Below are 21,257 nucleotides of genomic sequence, written 5' to 3' on the forward strand. Positions count from 1 at the left end.
AATGGCTCCTACACCTCAATGATACTATGGACTCTGGACAGTGAAAACCTATCATCCCATTGGAAGACTGTGTCGAGATAAAAATGGGATGAGAATTGAACTCTATCATAGCCTTACAAACATCAACACAGAGGCAGACCTTTTTGCATGTGTAAAACAGTTTTATAAAATTACCCAAGGGGTTACGAGCATAATAGCATGTGTAGTGCCAAGAAAGCATATACTTAAAAGTGACCCAGTGTATGAGTGCTCAGGGGTGCAGCTGGGCAAAGCACAGGCTAAGTCATAATTTATGCCTGTTTTTAAGATGGTGTACGTGCATGCTTTACACACAAGCATTTACATCGGCACCTGAGCCCATCCATGACTTCAATCTAGATGTCATTTCTACTGCTTTGCCCCTAGCATTGTAGACTAGAAAGAGACCTAACTGGCCTTCAAACACAGGCCTATATTACATTACCCTCAATGTGGGTATTCATCATCACCATGATCCAAACATTACGCACCTATGAGGCTTTAAGGATATGCAAGATGCTGTTAGGAAATGTATGTTGTAACTCTATTAAGAACTTTCTACGGGCTTGAGATTTCTTTAGGTGGGAGGCAACAGTTCTTTTGAAATCTATGGAATCAAGAGCTTTTTCATGTTAATGGAAAAGTAACCTAATGTTGGAAAGACAAATGGGCTATGTGCAGAGAACCATTGTATGATAAAACCTGGTAAGAGATGGAAAAAGTGATTAGGGCCTGGAACTCACTGACTGTAGCCAATGTGACCGCCAAAACTTTTTGTAGCAGAGGTACTTGCTCACAGGAGTTCAGAGATTCAAAAGAGACTCTCATGTCTCCATCAACTGAGTGAGAGCCACACTGAAGTCCCATAATACTGAGGAGCTTGAAGCGCCAAGTGAAATAATTTTCACATTAATCTGTCTACAGGCTACACAGCAATCACATTTCCTTCTACAGATTGTGAGCCCACTAGGAACAAAGAAAATACCTGCATATAAATGTAAACTGCTTTGGTTCTACCACAGAAAGGCGGTATAAACAAATTCCTACCCCCTCCCCCCAATTACAGGAACCCTAAGATTCAAATATATCAAAATTATGCGAGAAGTCTACTTTATGAGTGTGCAATCTAGGTAATTGTATGCGAGTCTGTAGTTGTATGCATATTTGTCATCCAAAAATACAAAGGAACCATCAAGATATCAGCAGAAACCCCTGCTGATCTACAGTGGTGGAAATAAGTATTTGATCCCTTGCTGATTTTGTAAGTTTGCCCACTGACAAAGACATGAGCAGCCCATAATTGAAGGTAGGTTATTGGTAACAGTGAGAGATAGCGCATCACAAATTAAATCCAGAAAATCACATTGTGGAAAGTATATGAATTTATTTGCATTCTGCAGAGGGAAATAAGTATTTAATCCCTCTGGCAAACAAGACCTAATACTTGGTGGCAAAACCCTTGTTGGCAAGCACAGCGGTCAGACGTCTTCTGTAGTTGATGATGAGGTTTGCACACATGTCAGGAGGAATTTTGGTCCACTCCTCTTTGCAGATCATCTCTAAATCATTAAGAGTTCTGGGCTGTCGCTTGGCAACTCGCAGCTTCAGCTCCCTCCATAAGTTTTCAATGGGATTAAGGTCTGGTGACTGGCTAGGCCTCCATGACCCTAATGTGCTTCTTCCTGAGCCACTCCTTTGTTGCCTTGGCTGTATGTTTTGGGTCATTGTCGTGCTGGAAGACCCAGCCACGACCCATTTTAAGGCCCTGGCGGAGGGAAGGAGGTTGTCACTCAGAATTGTACGGTACATGGCCCCATCCATTCTCCCATTGATGCGGTGAAGTAGTCTGTGCCCTTAGCAGAGAAACACCCCCAAAACATAACATTTCCACCTCCATGCTGACAGTGGGGACGGTGTTCTTTGGGTCATAGGCAGCATTTCTCTTCCTCCAAACACGGCGGTTGAGTTCATGCCAAAGAGCTCAATTTTGTCTCATCTGACCACAGCACCTTCTCCCAATCACTCTCGGCATCATCCAGGTGTTCACTGGCAAACTTCAGACGGCCGTCACATGTGCCTTCCGGAGCAGGGGGACCTTGCGGCACTGCAGGATTGCAATCCGTTATGTCGTAATGTGTTACCAATGGTTTTCGTGGTGACAGTGGTCCCAGCTGCCTTGAGATCATTGACAAGTTCCCCCCTTGTAGTTGTAGGCTGATTTCTAACCTTCCTCATGATCAAGGATACCCCACGAGGTGAGATTTTGCGTGGAGCCCCAGATCTTTGTCGATTGACAGTCATTTTGTACTTCTTCCATTTTCTTACTATGGCACCAACAGTTGTCTCCTTCTCGCCCAGCGTCTTACTGATGGTTTTGTAGCCCATTCCAGCCTTGTGCAGGTGTATGATCTTGTCCCTGACATCCTTAGACAGCTCCTTGCTCTTGGCCATTTTGTAGAGGTTAGAGTCTGACTGATTCACTGAGTCTGTGGACAGGTGTCTTTCATACAGGTGACCATTGCCGACAGCTGTCTGTCATGCAGGTAATGAGTTGATTTGGAGCATCTACCTGGTCTGTAGGGGCCAGATCTCTTACTGGTTGGTGGGGGATCAAATACTTATTTCCCTCTGCAGAATGCAAATAAATTCATATACTTTCCACAATGTGATTTTCCGGATTTAATTTGTGATGTGCTATCTCTCACTGTTACCAATAACCTACCCTTCAATTATGGGCTGCTCATGTCTTTGTCAGTGGGCAAACTTACAAAATCAGCAAGGGATCAAATACTTATTTCCACCACTGTAAATCAACCATGCACTCATGCTGGGTGGGAAGGCACACACATGTGAACTATAATGCTGCCAAAGGCTTCTTAAATTAACAAAATGCTGGGTAGCATCTAAACAGGCTCCAAATGATATCACCCATATGTGAGAAACAATATCCTGCTGGTCCTTGAAAACGGGTGTGTTCAAATGTAGGATTGTGAAAGCAGTGTAGCCTGGAAGGTGCCTGGGTTCTGTGGGAGTGCATGGGGTAAAATAATGGTATGGATGGGGCTGTATAGGTATATGTATGGGACGTATGGGAGGGTGGGTAATCAGTATGGTGGATGGGGGGAACTATTTCTAAGCTGCCTTTTGGCGGCATCCTTCACTAGCTGCTTGTTATTTTTCCTTATGTGCCTGTGTTTGTTTGGGGGGGGGGGAGCTTTTGGAATGGAAAGATGGTCAACTTCTACAGCTTCTAATAGTTTCCAACAGAAAATTTGTATTTATTTTTAAATGGCAGACCAATTCTCTGAAAATGCTGATCCCATGTTTCTGGTTTTCAAACTCACCTTAGACATTCACATTTTTTCTTGCTTGCCAAATTTGTGAACTCCCTTTTTTTGTAGAGTGAATGTACTTAGATACAATTCTTAGAAAAGCCATTTGTTAGAGGAAAAAAAAAAACACTGGAGTCAGTAACATTTCAATTTCATATTATTTACAACCCGGTGCAGTAACAGGATTAGCCTGGACCTTTTTGAGCAACTGCTAAGTATTTGTTGCTAGCAGTTTTTATCTCTTATAAACTGTAATTAATTGCCTGGCTTAAGTTAAGGGCACTTCCTCTATTGACTTCCAGTTCACATTCAGACAACTGATATTCTTTGTTCTTTGCTTCCTATTCATAAGATTATTACATAACTAGTAAAAAAAGGGCCGTTTCTTGCTGAAATGAAACGGGCGCTAGCAAGGTTTTTGGCGGAGTGTGTATGTTTGAGAGAGTGTCTGTGACAGTGACTGTGTGCGTGAGAGAGTAAATGTGCAAGTGTGTGTGTGAGACAGAGAGTGGGTGCAAGTGTGTCTGTGAGAGAGTGTGTGTTTATGTGAGAATGAGTGTGTGAGTGTGTGTGTAAGACAGTGAGTGTCCTTCGCTTTCCCCCTCTCAGGTCTGAGGACCCCTCTTCCCCCCCTCCCCCGTCTGTGGTGTGAGTACCCCCACTCTCTGTGCTCTGAGGGCCCCCTCTCTCTGTGGTTTGAGGACCCCCTTCCCCTCTGTGGTCTTAGGGTCCCGCCTCCCCTGCCCCCCCCCTGCATAGTTCACCTTCGATAGAGTCGATGCGGGTTGCCTGTACCAATGAATCTTCCTATTTAGCAGCAGTGGCAGGCAGGCAGGCTTCAGAGTAGGCTATAGTAGTGAAGTCAGGGGGTTAAAATAGGTTTGTTGCAGGTTTTTGGTGTGGGCACGTGATTTGCAAGCCCCTTCGCCCCCCCCCTGGCGATCTCACCCGACCCACTCCCCCCCTGGCGCATAACGAAGCCCCTCCCCCCCCCGCCACATGAACCCCCTCCACCCGCAAATGCTAACTCTGTGGCTGCTGCTGCTTCTCCTGTTCAGCAGCAACAGCCGGAACATAAAGAAACATTTTTTAAAAAAGTGTTAAAAGTAAAATGCACCTCTGCAGCTGCTGCTCCTCTCCCTTCTGATGTCGCTGCGCTCCTCCGGGGTCTTCTCCAGGGGCAGCGTCGTAAGGGGAGAGGAGCGGCTGCAGAGAGAGGTCAGCTGTCTGTTCTTTTTTTTTGTTGTTAGTGTGGGAGAGCAGGTCGGCGGTATTCGGGTCAGCTGGCGGCAGGTTCGGGAGGGCGGCAATGTTGGGGCGGTGGTATTGTCCTCAAATGGGCGGTAGTTTCGGGAGGGCGGGAGTGTCGGGGCGGCGGTTTTCTGCTCAGCTGGGCGGCATGGGCGGTTAGGTTACGCGGAGGGGGGACAGAGTGTGGGAGGGGCGTGAGGTGTAACGTCACTGATGGTGCCTCGTAGACCACGGATCCACGGTCCCTGGCACAGAACGTTGGAGGTGAGAATTATATTATAGGACTAGTAAAAAAGGCCCGTTTCGACTCAAATGAAACGGGCGCTAGCAAGGTTTCCTTGGAGTGTGTATGTTTGGGAGAGTGTATGTGAGAGTGACTGTTTGAGAGTCAGAGTGAAAGTGTGAGTGTGTGAGAGAGAGAGTGAGTCTGGGTGTGAGTGTGTGTGAGAGAGTGTGTGTGTGAGAATGAGAGTGTGTGCAAGTGTGTATGTGAGACACAGTGTGAGAGAGAGTGTGTGTATGAGACCAAGCGAGTGTGTGAGTGACTGTGTGGCACATAGAGAGTGAATGTGATACAGTGTGAGAGTGTGTGAGAGTGAGAGTCAGAAAGACATTGTATATGAGAGAGAGAGTGTGAGCCGTGCCCTCCCAATCCATGGCCATCTGTCCCTGCCCCCTCCATTCATCCTTTTCCAGCAATTCCCCTCTCTCCCTGAGCCCTGCCCTCCCAATCCATGGCCATCCATGTTTCTCTGTCACCTGCCCCTCCATTCATCCTATCCAGCATTTCCCGTCTGCCTGAGGCCTGCCCTGCAATCCATATCCATCCATGCCCATCTGTCCCCTCCATTCATCCCTATCCAGCAATTCCCCTCTCTCTGAGTCCTGCTCTTCCAATCCATGCCAATCCATGCTCCTCTGTCACCTGGCCCCTCCATTTTCCTATCCAGCATTTCCCCTCTCTGCCTGAGGCCTGCCCTGCAATCCATATCCATCCATGCCCATCTGTCCCCTCCATTCATCCCTATCCAGCAATTCCCCTCTCCTGAGTCCTGCCCTTCCAATCCATGCCCATCCATGCTCCTCTGTCACCTGGCCCCTCCATTTTCCCTATCCAGCATTTCCCCTCTCTGCCTGAGGCCTGCCCTGCAATCCATATCCATCCATGCCATCTGTCCCTTCCATTCATCCCTATCCAGCAATTCCCCTCTCCCTGAGTCCTGCCCTTCCAATCCATGCCCATCCATGCTCCTGTCACCTGGCCCCTCCATTTTCCCTATCCAGCATTTCCCCTCTCTGCCTGAGGCCTGCCCTGCAATCCATCCATGCCCATCTGTCCCCTCCATTCATCCCTATCCAGCAATTTCCCTCTCCCTGAGTCCTGCCCTTCCAATCCATGCTCATCTGTCACCTGGCCCCTCCATTTTTCCCTATCCAGCAATTGCCCTCTCTACCTGAGGCCTGCCCTGCAATCCATATCCATCCATGCCCATCTGTCCCTCTATTCATCCCTATCCAGCAAATTCCCTCTCTCCCTTAGTCCTGCCTCCCAATCCATGCCCATCCATGCTCCTCTGTCCCCTGCCCTCCATTCATCCATTTCCAGTAATTCCCTCTCCCTGAGCCCTGCCCTCCCAATCCATGCCCATCCATGCTCCTCTGTCCCCTGCCGCCTCCATTCATCCTTTTCCAGCAAGTCCCCTCTCTCCCTTCCATGACCCCTCCCTCGCATCCATGCTCCTCTCTCTCCCATGTCCCAGCCTGGCCGCCCTCTTCTCCCCCCCCTTCGCATCCATGCCCCCCCCTTCGCATCCATGCATCCCCCCCTTCGCATCCATGCATCCCCCTTCGCATCCATGCATCCCTTTTTTTTTTTCTTCTTCGTTTTAACTTTACCTCCGTGGCGGTTCGTGCAGCGAAGCGTCAGGGAAGGAGGCGGCGCTCCCGACGTCTAGCTTTACCTTCGCTGTTCCGCCTTCTTTTGGAACACAGCGAAGGGAAGGCTAGACGTCGGGAGCGCCGCCTCCTTCCCTGACGCTTCGCTTCCGGATTTGTTTGGTTTGAGGGCGGCGGGGCAGAGACGGCTGGCTGGCTTGAAGGCTTCACACCACGAATCCACGAACCCTTCAGCCTGGGAGTGACGTCAGATGGCTTCAAGGCTTCAAGGCTTCAGGGCTTCACAGAACGTTGTCCTCAGAACGTTGAGGGTGGCGTTTTTATTATATAGATGGTCAAGTTTAGCTTGCAGCAACAATACAGTCATTATGGAATTCTTCTAGCAGTCAGTCACAGGTAAGATCCAATGAGCATTATCCAAGAGTAGATGCTTACTGGAACTACTGGAGTAGATGTGTTTGAGCTTAAAAATTCAAACTTTTTTTTTCCAATTCTTGTTTTAGCTTTTGACCAGACAGGCTCAATTAAAACAGGGCTCTACTGGGACCAGAGGGCCTTCATTTTATGGTTTATGGTTATTAGTCTTTATATACCACCTTATCTGTTAACTTAAGGTGGTTTACATCATAAAAATACATTTTAAAAATGAAATGGAACACCACTAAGTAGGAAAGGTAAGCAAACCCATGACACAATCTAGTTAAGGCAAGTTAAAATAGAACAGATGGGAAAGACAAAATAAAATAAAATTGTGTAGTCCATCACTACCAGTGCTCAGACACCTCTTACTAATTTCCTTTTATAGTCATGGGTTGGTCAAGAGGAACAATCTACTCAGAAGTATTAAGCTCAAGAAGTGTGGGTTCAGTTTAAAGAACATAAGCAGTATCCTTCTAGAAACACTTGCAAGTATATTTATTATTTTAATATTTGGATTTTGCTCACACCTTTTTCAGTAGAAGCTCGAGGTGATTACATTCAGGTACACTCTCTGTATACGAGTGACACTTCACAAATGTTCAAAGGTTTATTTTTCAAAACCTCACAACTAAAAGCAATGCATCAAATGACGTATCTCAGGTAATGGTCAATTGCTATAATGCTTTATGTATATTTTCTTAAATTTTACAGATTCTATCAAGAACAAAACTGGATTTCTCTCTGAGGCTTCTCTCCACCTTCCTTTCAACCAACAATATCAGATAATATAGAAGAATATATATATAATGTTGTCATTAACCCTTCCTTATTCCCTTCTCAGTTTACAATGTCAAAATGCTAAATTAGTCTCGTTTTTCAGGATTTCTCATACCATCTAGCTACTACTAACTATTTTTCTGGATGCTTTAACTTCAGATACGTTTCAGGTAAATATAATATTTATTTTCTTTTGTGTTATTCTGTTGTCTGTGTTGTTTAATGTTATTTTGGAGTTGTATTCTGGATTTTGTGTGCGCGCACACAATCTGGTTAGTTAATACACTCTCACATTATCTTCAGGTTCCCAAGGAACTCTCTTGAAGTGGCCAGCATTCATGTCCAAAGATGATACTGATGAACATCAGTGAACTTCCCCAAGTAAGTATCTGTCTTCTGTCTTCCATCTTCTGCCAGCTGACATGGCACAACAGCTACTATCCTGTCTCTAAAACTCAAAGATGAAACCCTATCTACTGTTATGAGTGATTTTGTGATTCTTCCCTATATGTGGGTGAGTGCGCGAGATCTCTTCTCTTTTGGACGCTGTCCTTAACTATGCAAAAGAATGGATACGCCAAATTTCCCTTCTAATATCCCACCCACAATTTGTTTACTTTTCAATCTCTCCCTTTCTCTGACACACAGCTTAATTTTCTGGAAATTGTTCTTCTGTTAACAATTTCTCACAATTATCTTATTTTTGGTGAGAAATCTAAATTCCTTAGTGTTGCTCCACAAAATAATTTCTCTCATATCTCTCATATATAATTTTTATGCTAAACACTGCACCAAATTTTCTCGCACTAGCGAACAAAAATTAATTTTTGTCTAGTCAGTGACATCATGTGGCTTGATCAAAGTTCTCAAGGAGCAGCTTTGTTTTTTCTGTTTGCTAGGTAATGAGGGATAATTACATAGGAATTGAGCTCAGTGACTCAAGTATCTAATCAAATATCCATAACCCTGTCAAGCGGAAAAAAAAAGGAGGGGGGGACAGCTCTATTTCTCCTGACAGATTACCCAGGCAAGGAGAAAGAACTTAGGAAGGAAGCCTGTTTCTACACAGGCGTTTGCAAGTGCTTCAGTGGTTTTATTTCTGTGTCTAGCTTTACAAAGAAGAGGCAGTTCTGAGCAGTTGTTTCCTTAGCAGATCGGGACTTAAGATTATAACAGAGAAAAACAACTTTGAATTGTTATAGCAAGCAGGGCTGAAGTTGGTGGAGTAGAAATTTGAGGAGAGGGGCTTCAAATTCAGTCTAATTGTATATATGGAATCAGGCACTGAGAAAAGCGCTTTGCAGATATGAATTCCATATGCAGAAATTCCTGACAATATACGTCCTGCCTCATGCAGCGTCTACCCAAACCCCCCTCTCACCAATCAGGAGCATGGAATTGAGCGTGAACCACTCAAGTTCCACATTCAAACCCTTAGGGGTTACCTGTTTGAAGAGTATAAATCCAAAATGGTTCCTTGTAATTTAACATTTGTTATAAATGACTGCCCCTCCCACCCTTCTTAGATACATTCTATCACTCACCATCTTAATATCTTGCCATACGTGGTGATGATCTCTCCAATTAACTACTAGAGGTGCTTGTAGATTCTCTGTGAGAATACAAGATTTATGTTCATTAACCTAATCTTTATTGGACTGCTCTGTCCCACATATGTTTGCTTGCATGGACATGTATCATATATACAACATCTACACTATTACAAGATATGTTGTTTTTAGATTTAATTATGTGCCCTGTTGTCAAATCTGTCCAAGCAGGACCTGTTATAGCCAGGGGACACAACTAGTATCACCCATAAATTTCATGTGATCCGCCAAAAGATGTACTATTATTTTCAGTGTATCACTGTTTGGATAGTAGTTCACCAAGTGTCCCTCTCCCTTTATAAGCTATTTCTTGAAACTCTTCAAAACCTGGATATAACTAACAAATGCCAGTGTGATCATAAGGAATGGATTAGTCAAACTAGAAATTGGTAGCACACGTCAATCTTTTCTGTTGAATAACTCTCTTATCCTGTAATAGTAAATGCCGTTGTGCAAACCGTGCTGTTAAAAAGCTTGTCTCAAGGCTTTTTTTTTTTTAAGGATACCCTCTCTCTTTAAATTGCTTTGTTAATAGTTGTGGTTCGAATTCACTTCAAGAAGAACAAATTCGACGAAACCGTAAAAATTGACTGTTCTACCAGTTTCCTATATATCAAAGTAAGTAATTTCTGATATTCTTTAATAACCCCAAACATCCAAAAATTCAATTTTGTGGAACTATATTTCAAAGTAAATTTAAAATTGCAACCAAAGCGTTGATCCATTGTTCAAATTCAATCAATGCTTATTCGGTTCCTCTCCAAATGAAAAAAATATCAACCAAACACACATTTTCAAAGTATTATCAATTGGAATTGAGGAGAACCATATAATTTTGACCGCTCAAAATTGGCCATATATAATGTTGAAAAAGACGGAGCTAACGCAGCTCTCACTGCAACCCCTTTAATTTGATAAAATTCTCCACACCAAAAATAATTTTCCCATAATGACCAAAGTTGTCAGAGACATCAGAAAAGCTATGGATATTCTGTCTGCTGTGATTGATTTTCAAGGGATGTCTGAATTGCATCCAAGCTCCCAATTGTGGAATCACTGTATACAAAGATGTGACATCTAATCTAGCTAGTCAACCATCTTCCGGTAGATCAATTAGAGATTCCAACATATTTTTTAAATGTGTAGTGTCTGGCAAATATGATGGAATTTTCAACACTTCCGATCTCAAAAATTTATCGGAAAAAAGAGAACGGTTTTAACACTGAATCTCTGGTCAATACTATCGGTCTTCCAGGAGGTTGATCTAAATTCTTGTGTATCTTTGGCACAAAATACTTTTTAGGAGATTTTGGTTGTAATTCCATAAGGAAATATGCTTTCTTAAAAGTTATCATGCCTGATTTCAAAGCTGGATCTATAATAGTTTTAATATCTTTTTCAACCGCAACTGGACCTTTATCCAAATTTTTTATATGTTAAGGAGTCTGACAGTTGTCTATAGGCCTCTTCCATATAGGTTTGTCTTGTTTGTACTACTGTGGCACCTCCTTTGTCCGCTCTCATCACAATCAAATCTGTCAAATTACGCAATGTATATACTCCTCTGTTCTCTGCTTCAGTCAAATTTGTATGAAAAGTATATACTGGAGCTTCCAATTCTTTTTTTCTTGGAAATCATGAAGCACTGGATCTTTAAATGTAGATGGTACCAGGTTCATAACCCCTGGTGGGCACCATCTAGACGGTGGATTGTAAATAGATATATCCACAGATGGAGGGTTGTCCAAAAAATAAAATCCTCAGTTGAAGTCTCCTAAAGAACTTAAATGATGCTATCCTAGTATTAAATGGATAATACTTCACGCTTGGTACGTAGTCCAATCCTAGCTTTAGAAGTGCTTTTTGATTGGAAGATAGGGATACAGGTCCAACTGTTATTGTCGATGTCGATTTGTTCATGTATGGGACAGCTGGCATCACTACTTGTTCCTGAGATTTTAATATCCCTTTCATTCTGCCTCTTCCTGCTGTAGCATTTTTCACTGGAGCTCTTTCCCCAATATGGAACTATCATTAGAATCACTGGCCTCATCACTCCCATTTCCAGAATCCTTCGAAGATCCTTCAAAAGCTAATTTCTTCTTCCTCAGAGCTGTTTGTTTTCTTTAGTCCAGCTAAGATCATCACTTTGGTAGTCTCTTTCATCCCGCTTAAACTTTCTTTGCCTGATGCAATGTATTTTTAAAATTGGCCAGCAGCTGATTTGTTTATATTATCTGTTTTTCAAATTCCTCCTTGGTAAATTTGAAAGTTCCGCTTCCAATTCAACAGCTTTAGTTTTCAACTCTGTTTCAATAGCGATAGATGTTTCTACTAACAAAAGCATAAGGTCCTGGCTGCAGCGATTCAGAATCTCTGTCCATTTGTCCATGAAAACTTTATCCATAGTGAAAGTTTTGGGTTCTTTAACAACACGTAATCCCCAGGAATCACAGACTTAAGGAATTGGACTAATGTACTTCTATGAAGGTCAGCTCAAATCAGTCTTTTTTTTTTTTTTGCCTTTATATTTCAACGGTTTTTATTGATGATGTACCACGTCAAACAAAACCAATAAAGTCAAACATTTTGTAAACATTCAGTCATGTCATAATTGTACATATGCATCTTGTCTAACATCATCATCAATATTTTACATCCTTTCCTCCCCCTTCCCCTCAAATCAGTCTTTTTTATAAATTTTGAAATTCAATCCATATGTCCGAGTGGTGGGATTCTACATCTTCATCTAGCAAAGCCAGTCTATGTATTATAAGCTTTGCACTATTCTACAATTTTATAAGTTGATAATAAGTAGCATTTGTTAAATCAATTTTTGAACAACCATGAAGGAATTTTGAAAAGCAACTATACATAAAAGATGATATTGGAGAACTTTGGGCTAATGGTATGAGATATTTCCATCAGTAACTCTCCACTGAGGTCCTCAAAAATATATTTACATATAAGCTTAATTGTTGATTGGAATAAAAAGTGGAGTCACATGATCATAACGCTTGGCTCAGGAAAGTATTCATATCGCTGTAATCTGTATTATTTTGAAGTTGAACCACTGAATCAGGGAAACCAGAATAGATGACATAATAATAGTCCAAACGGCGCAGAAAAAAGTAATCTGAGATGATTTATTTAAGAAAGGATTCACTACGCAGAATTTACAGAGAAAGCTAACCTGGTAAGGTTTCACTACACGTAACTTATAGAGAAAGCTAACTTGCTAGAGACTTGATTTTCTATCTGTACTTTAAAAGACTTCTTGGTCAACGGTGATGCCAAGGTATCTGAAATGAAGAACTAGTTTAATTGTGGAGTCACAGTCGCAGATAGCAGGAGTTAATGAGGTGCTTAAGGATGACCAGTAATCTAGGCAGCTACAGTTTTGTCCAAATTGAGAATAAGGTGGTTCCTGCAATGCCAAGAAGATATTTTAAGTAAAGCATAATTCAGCTGGGTAATGTCAGGTTTGAGAGGGTCCAGAGCTTTGGAACAAATTGCCAGCCCATCTCAGACTTTCAATCTCTCTTCAACAATTCATAATGGATCTGAAGACCATCTTCACTGATGCCTATAACTAATGCTGCCTAGTATTGTGCTCCTAAGGGCACTCACCACCATTACGTATCCCTCTCCATTTGTGTTTTCCTACCCTGCTTTCCTATTGAATATTGTAGTTTACCCACACTTCCCTCCATGATCTATCATTACACTCTCACTCCCTTCTCTCTTATATTAAGAATGTAAGCTGCACAGATATTAAATTTGATGGATAGGATAGAAACTCTAAATAAACTTTGAAACTTGGAATATACCGGTAAAATGTCACTTGCATAGTAGAAAGCATGTACGCCAACATCCTGCATCAACACAGTCAAAGAGCTTAGAAATACATTGAACAGAGTGGGGCAAACACTAAACGCTGAAGGCCACCATAGGAAATTGGTTAACGCCAACAAACAGAGCAGGAGAAAGAAACAGATTTTGGGTATATCAAGAGTGGACAGGTTTGACTGAATTTCCTCCTCTGTGGGGGAGACATCAGGTGTACACAACTGCTCATAATACATTGTAAAGGCATCCCATATACCTGCCGTCCCAGTATGGAGAGTCCCACTGCCATCTCGGATGGAACTCGTGTGATCACTCTGCTCTTTGTTGTAATTTATGAGCCAAGAGGAGGCTTGCTTTGTTGCTAAATTCATAGGGCATCTGCTGCACTTGTTGCAGTTTGGCAGCTATGTCTGTAATCTGCAACACACAGAGCTCCATCCAGAGAGCGTGCAGATCACCCTCCTCAGAAGCAGTCAACCCTCGGTGTTTAGTTTCAGATTTCAGTGTGACTATTCGTGTGCGGAGATTCTGCTCTACAGTTTCCTTCTGTGTCTTTAAATGGACCTGCAATGCAATAATTTTTTCCCACATGATCAGCTTGTGTCCCTCCCACAAGGTCAATGGGTCAACCTTTCCTGTATCATTATGTTGTATATATTGCAAGATGTCTTTCTCCAACTGACTCACATTAGAAGGTCTTTGTAGAATCTCATTTTTAAGATGTCAATATCTAATACTTCACTGTTATAGTTCTAAATAAAAATCCAATTACAAGGGGGAGTGGTCAGATCATGTCCATGGCCATATCCAAAGAGCACTTACTCTCTTTCGGATGAGCAAATCCCCAAACCAATAGTCAATTCGGGAATGAGAATTATATACCTGAGAAAAATAAGTATATTTCTTTCTCCCTGGAAAAAAAAAAAAGCTCTCCACATATCAGACCCCAACGTGCTAGAAAGGTCTTAAAAGCCTGCCTATCTTTTTTGCTATAAGAAAATACCTATAGATGAGTTGTCTAAGTCTGGGTTTAACGTTAGATTAAAATCTCCCCCAATTAGTAGACTGCCTAGAGCATATTTTAAAAGCAGCTGAGATAGGGTTTGTAAAAAAAGATTTTTGGTCTTCATTGGGTGCATAAATGTTAAGCAGAGTGAAAACTGAAGCTCCCAAAGAGTCCACCACAAATAATGTCCCTCTTTATTTCTCAGCACACTGGATTCTATTCATACAATCAAACCTGATCAAATGTGTCCTCCATAGAAGTACAAGATCTAGGTGTCACTCCAGACAATACGCTGAAATCTGCTGCCCAGTGTGCGGCGGCGGCCAAAAAAGCAAACAGGATGCTAGAAATTAAGGGATGGTAAATAAGACCGAGAATACCATAGTGTGTCTGTATCGCTCTATGGTGCAACCTCACCTTGAATACTGCGTTCAGTTCTGGCCACCGTATCTCAAAAAAGATATAGCAGAATTAGAAAAGATTCAAAGAACTCCTCTCATGTGAGGAAAGGCTAAAGAGGTTAGGGCACTTCAGCTTGGAAAAGAGGTGACTAAGGGGATATATGATTGAGGTCTACAAAATCCTGAGTGGTGTAGAACAAGTAGAAGTGAATCGATTTTTTACTCTTTGAAAAAGTACAAAGACTAAGGGACACTCAATGAAATTACATGGAAATACTTTTAAAACAAATAGGAGGAAATATTTTTTTACTCAACTAATAGTTAAGCTCTGGAACTCTTTGCCGGAGAATGTAGTAACAGTGGTTAGTGTATCTGGGTTTAAACAAGTTCCCAGAGGAAAAGTCCTCAACCTGCTATTGAGATAGACATGGGGAAGCCACTGCTTGCCCTGGGATTGGTACCATGGAATGTTGCTACTATGGGGGTTGTCAGGCATTTGTGACCTGGATTGGCCACTATTGGAAACAGGATACTAGGCTAGATGGACCACTGGTCTGACCAAGTATGGCTATTCTTATGTTTGTAGGATGACCCAGGCTAACAATTACAGTCGTAGCTGAATCATGCCAAAGAGAGCTTCCTTCTCGAGTTCATAAGACCCCCAACATGTACAGGCAACCTATCAAAGTGTGCTTGGAAGTTGCTTTTAAATCAAGTAAAGTTTGTGATGGCTCTTGTAAGAATTATTTTTTTCATTCTTTGAAGTTGTCCTTCTCTCCTTGTGATGTGGGCTTTATTTGTATTTTAGAAACATAGAAACATGACGCCGATAAAGGCCATATGACCCATCCAGTCTGCCCAACCTCTGTAACCCCTAATTCTTCCTGTTCCTAAGCGATCCCACATGCGATTATCCCATGCCTTTTTAAACTCTGGAACAGTCCTCGACTCCACCACCTCCACTTGGAGGCCTTCCACGCCTCCACCACCCTTTCTGTGAAATACTTCCTCAGGTTGCTCGTAAGCCTATTCCCTCTCAACTTTGTCATATGCCCCCTCATTCCAGAGCTCTCCTTCATTTGAAAAAGGCTCTCTTCCTGTGCATAAATGCCCTTGAGAAATTATTGTAAACAAATTTTCAAAAATAAAATAACTTAAAAAAAAAAAAAAAGAAGCGTGCTTACTTTGTGGATGTCATAATGCAGTCCCCTCACAGCAAAGTTTGGTTGGTAGTCATATTTCAGGATTCCTTTGGGGTACTAAATAACATTGAAGCAAATAGGTTACATTTTGTAGTCTACTTTTACAAACTTGCTTCAGTTTAAACTTGCTACTTTCCCACCATTCAACTCTTCTGTTATACTGAGGCAGCCATGGGCAAAGAAAGTGTTAACTCTGAGAAATTATATACATAAGAAATGATATTAAAAGCTTGAAGTTTGAATTCTAACTTTTTACCTTGCAACTAAAGTGAAGAAATGCCAGATGGTTCATATTATTTCAATGTCTAGCTTGCCGAGCAAAAGGTTAAAAAGGTCAGAGACAGGAATTTCTTTCACCCTTGTGAGTGATGGATTGCTAAATGCTGGCACAGCTGTAAACTATTATGAATGAATAAAGGAATGAGCCAGACATGCTGTAGTTTAAAGCTGAAATAATTTCAGAAGTTCTTGATATGTAGATTTTGTTATAAGGAGATAGCTTAGATATAGATAGAGACCATTATAAGTATGTAGAATATGTCTTATAAGGATGCTTACTTTAGAATATGCTGTATTCTGTGTAAATTAATAAGTTTGTGTCTGTGTAGAATGTCTGTTAAATTCTGTATTACTCTTTGTCTGCAGTGAAGAGGCCAACATGTGTTTTGAGTTTTCTGTGGTCTTAGCTAGTTCTGTGAAGGAAGCTGATAGGTGAAAAAGGTCAGGACTAGTCAGCTCTCTTCTCCTTGATTAATTATAGGTAAAATGTAGAAATGGTCTTGAAAGTAATAACCTGATATGTATGCTATTAAGTAAGATTGGCCCTTGACCCCTTTAATGAATGCCAGAGTTTAGTTAGCAGTTAGTACTAGGAATATGAGAATAATAAATGTAAGAATATCCATTATCCTCTAAGGGAACCCAGGTTAAGCTATAGATGAGAAATCAATCATAATAACATGCAGGAGTTCTGGAGACCAAATGTCTGGTGTAAGGGGCCCCAGGTCACAGGTCAGTTTAGGATGTCTGGAACCTATGTAACTGATATTTGTATAGAACTGATTGGTTGAGGCAAGGTAATCAATCTATTCCTTAACCAATTGGAGAGTAAGGGGGCTAGGCTAGGCTAGATAGAACTGTATTTAAGTGGGAGAAGAAGCAGGTTACGTCAGAAGGAGCTCAGAAGAAAGAGAAGGACAGAAGGAACAGACAGAAGAAGGAGAAGACAGCATAAGAAGAGAAGCAGCTGAGACAGAAGCCACAAAGACACAGAGAGCTGAGAGAGAGACAAAGAGAGCTGAGAAAGAGAAGAAGAGACTTAATGCTGATGTTCTACTTTGTTTGCTGGCAAATAAAGAAGATTTCTCTCTCATTCTGGTGTGCTGTCTGACTCCTGAAGTATCATAAATTTATGCATCAATTCCTGCAACAATTCTTGGTGGCAGCGGTGGGATTCTGAATCCTGCATTAATCCCAGCACCCAACTGACTGGAGAACATTCGCCGGGTATGTATTCTGTATTCTGTATTATAATTCTAGCTAGAAAGTTGTAAACCAGCCCCTCAAAATTGAGGGAAGGAGAGCCTGATCAACTCTCAGCGAAGGCCCTAGTACCTTCTAGTCTAGTGGAGATTAGAAGCGAAACCGCTTAAGCTTATCTGTATCTGAGAAATTTGAAATTGTTGGGTGGGATTTTCTGTATGGAATGTGTGATGCGTGAATGATTAACTGAGTGCGGACTTCTTATAGCTGCGTTTCCAATTAACGCGAGTTCAATTGGCCAGCGACGGAAGGAAGCGATTGCTGTCTGTCTACCTAGTGTCTCGAGAGTGCGGACCCCTTACTGCACTTTCAAAAATTCCCTCCCCCTTTGTGTGTTGTAACTGTAAGCATTATGGGTGGGACATCATCTAGACAAATTGCTACCCCCCTAGATTGTATGCTTAAGAATTTTAAAAAAGGATTTTTAATTAATGACTATGGACAGACTTTAAGCTCAAGTACTCTAAGAACCTTGTGTGAAGTTGAGTGGCCATCTATGGGAGTGGGGTGGCCCCCTAGTGGCAGCTTAGATATTGAAGTAATCCGGAAGGTCTACAGCATAGTTGTAGGAGAACCAGAATATTCTGAACAACTCCCTTATATAGATTCCTGGGATAGCCTTGTGACTGACCCTCCCTCTTGGTTGAAAACTTATATGGGATCCCCAGTAAAATTCATGTTAGGCCGTGCTCAAAGAAAGATTAGAAAATCTAAACTAGAAGAGGGAAAGAGCCCCAGGAAGCCTACCACTCAATCGGTGGCTTCCGCCCCTACCCTGCCTGAGAAACCCATACTCTCTGATGACCCCTCAGATCTTGAGCCACCACCTTATGGCCCATTGTTGGGGTTCCGTGCCGCCCCTAGAGATCCACGCCGCCCAGCCCAAGCTTCTCCAGTACAGGCTTCTCCGGATAGTTCCTCCCCCACTGTGCGAACCCCACCACATCCTAGGTTGGACTTTTCAGCCAGTCTCTACCCTCCTCTGCCACATCCTTCCCTGTTAACCTCCGAAGACCCGCTTTGGGCTCCACTCCCTGACTCCTCAACTCCTGACAGCCCAGCCTCTCCCTCTAGTACCCCTACCCACTCATTAGGGGCCCGGCATCCCTTTCAATGGACTGACTCACCTGTGACCACCTCTCAGTCTATGAGTACCCCTCCCCATCCCTCAGGGTTTCAACCTACCTCCCCTGAATGGGTTAGACCTGCTGCAATCACCTTTGAGCATGATAGGAGGGTAGCTCCTAGCTCTACCTCAGATTCCATTCCCACCTCCTCGAGAGTTCTGCCACTCCGTCAGGTAACTACCACTCGACCGGATCCTAATAATCAGGGTCAGGTTATACAGGCACAGGCCTACCAGTATGTACCCTTCACAACCACCGATCTCCTGAATTGGAAGACGCATTACCCCTCTTATACTGAAAAGCCTCAGGCAGTGGTGGACCTAGTGGCTAGCATTATGGCCACCCATAACCCAACCTGGACTGATTGTCAACAACTTCTCCTGACCCTCTTCACAACTGAGGAGAGGCGGAAGATTTTGCAAAATGCTGAGGCCATAACGCGAGCGCGTGCCCCCGAGGGGACACAGAACCTAGAGGAATGGGTTAGAGCTCGGTTTCCTCGCGCAGCTCCAGTTTGGGATCCAAATAATGAGCAGCACTATGAACTGTTGTCTGGCTATTGCCGGGACTTGCTGGAAGGTATGAGGAAAGGCATAAAGAGGCCCATTAATCTGGCAAAGGTCTCTGAAATTCTCCAAGGGGCAACTGAATCCCCTGGGGCCTTTTTAGAGCGACTAATTGAAGCCTACAGAACATACACCCCATTTGACCCTGAAGCCCTAGAAAACCAGAGAATGGTGAATAGTGCATTGGTGGCCCAGAGTATGCCAGATATCCGGAAGAAGTTGCAGCGTCAAGAGGGATTCGCAGGGATGAATACCACCCAGCTAATTGAGATCGCAACCAAGGTTTTCATTAATAGAGATCAGGAGGTGCGTCGAGAGGCTGACCGGAAGATGCAGAAGAAGGCCGACCTTTTAGCGGCAGCCATTACTAATTCCACCCTTAATCGAGGTCGACCTCTAGCTAATGGGAAGCCAAAGTGGGACCCCGGACCACCAGCCAGGCCCCGAGATTCCTTCAATCAATCCCGGCCAAGGGGGGAGAATCCCAGACCAAGATTGGAGAGGGATCAGTGTGCCTACTGTAAGGAAAGAGGGCACTGGAAAGATGAATGCCCCCAGAGGCGCCAGGGACTGAGAAGGGGACCAGGAGATCGAGGAAGCCGAGGCCGAGTTCGAGAGGGAAGATATGAGCCTCCTGAATCTGACATCATCGGGATAGCCGAGATGGCAGAATGGGACGAATAGGACAGACCGGGTTCCTACAAACTGGGCTCCCAGGAACCTATGGTCAAGTTAACTATAGGGAGCCGCTCAATTCCATTCATGATTGATACAGGAGCTGAACATTCTGTTGTGACGGAGCGATTAGCGCCTGTGTCTGGAAAAACTGTCCGAGTGGTGGGAGCCACGGGGGTGCAGAACCGGAGGCCTTTCCTGACGACCCGTAGATGCCAGTTAGGCTCACACACAGTCACTCATGAATTCCTGTATATGCCAGACTGTCCAATCCCTTTGTTGGGTCGAGACCTGCTGTCCAAGCTTAGGGCCCAAATTTCCTTTGACTCTGATGGCCAGACTTCAGTCTCCTTTCGGCCCCCGACATCTAGCCCAAAGGGTATATTGAGTTTCTGCTGCCCCCTTGAAGAAGAATGGCGGCTGCATCAGTCACATGGCCAAGTTGACCTACCCCTGGCGGACAGCTTTCAGGTCAGTGGGGTATGGGCAGAAGATAATCCCCCAGGGTTGGCCCGAAATATTCCTCCTGTCCATGTAGACTTACTTCCAAATGCCCGGCCAATCCATCTTCGCCAATACCCAATTCCCAGAAAGGCTCTGGAAGGGATCCAAGCACACCTGAATCGTCTGTTATCCCATGGAATTATTCGACCTTGTCAGTCTCCATGGAATACGCCACTGTTGCCAGTTCAGAAGCCAGGGACTGAGGACTACCGGCCAGTCCAAGATTTACGGGTGGTTAACAAATCCACTATTTCATTACACCCTGTAGTGCCTAATCCATATGTCTTGCTAGGATTGATACCTTCTGGAGCTACCCATTTCACGACACTAGACCTAAAAGATGCCTTCTTTTGTATTCGGGTGGCCCCCGCCAGTCAACTGCTTTTTGCCTTTCAATGGGAAAACCCAGTAACAGGAAGGAAGCTTCAGTATACATGGACCCGCCTACCACAGGGGTTCAAGAACTCCCCCACCATTTTTGGGACTGCCCTAGGACAAGACCTTAAGACTTTTAAATCTGAGCCTTCCAGGCGAGTTTTACTCCAGTATGTAGATGACCTCCATATTGCAGCAGTGACTCAGGAAGAGTGTTTTGAGGCTACCAGAGAATTGCTGGAGTTACTCTTGGATGCAGGCTATAAGGTCTCACGCTCAAAGGCCCAACTTTGTCAGTCAGAAGTGAAGTATCTGGGCTTCTGTATTTCCCAGGGAAGTCGGAGACTGGATGTCAGTAGGAAGCAAGCAGTTGCTGCAATTCCCCAACCCAAGTCCAGAAGGGAAGTTAGGGAATTTCTGGGAGCAGCCGGATTCTGCAGAATTTGGATTCCAAATTTTGCACTGATGGCGAAACCCCTTTACCAAGCCACAAAGGGGGGTGAAAAGGAACCATTTGAATGGGGACCTACTGCTCAACAATCCTTCATTGCCATAAAGAAAGCCCTACTCCAAGCCCCTGCGTTAGGCCTTCCTGATGTGGAGAAACCTTTCTCACTGTATGTCCATGAGCGACAGGGGGTTGCTCTGGGAGTGCTGACCCAGATGATGGGATCCTGGCAAGGGCCTGTTGCATACCTGTCTAAAC

The 21,257-nt window shown here is 43.5% G+C and overlaps 1 protein-coding gene across 1 annotated transcript in view; it reads right to left on the reverse strand.

Moving 5' to 3' along the window:
• NT5DC2 (5'-nucleotidase domain containing 2) overlaps positions 1–21,257 on the reverse strand; it is a 139,047-nt gene that overhangs the window by 46,740 nt on the left and 71,050 nt on the right. Inside the window, exon 3 of the mRNA XM_030194102.1 lies at positions 15,745–15,819. Coding sequence (XP_030049962.1) covers positions 15,745–15,819 — 75 coding nt within the window. The remainder of the gene's footprint in view (positions 1–15,744; positions 15,820–21,257) is intronic.

The sequence above is a fragment of the Microcaecilia unicolor genome, chromosome 2 (assembly GCF_901765095.1).
Source record: "Microcaecilia unicolor chromosome 2, aMicUni1.1, whole genome shotgun sequence".
NCBI lineage: Eukaryota > Metazoa > Chordata > Amphibia > Gymnophiona > Siphonopidae > Microcaecilia > Microcaecilia unicolor.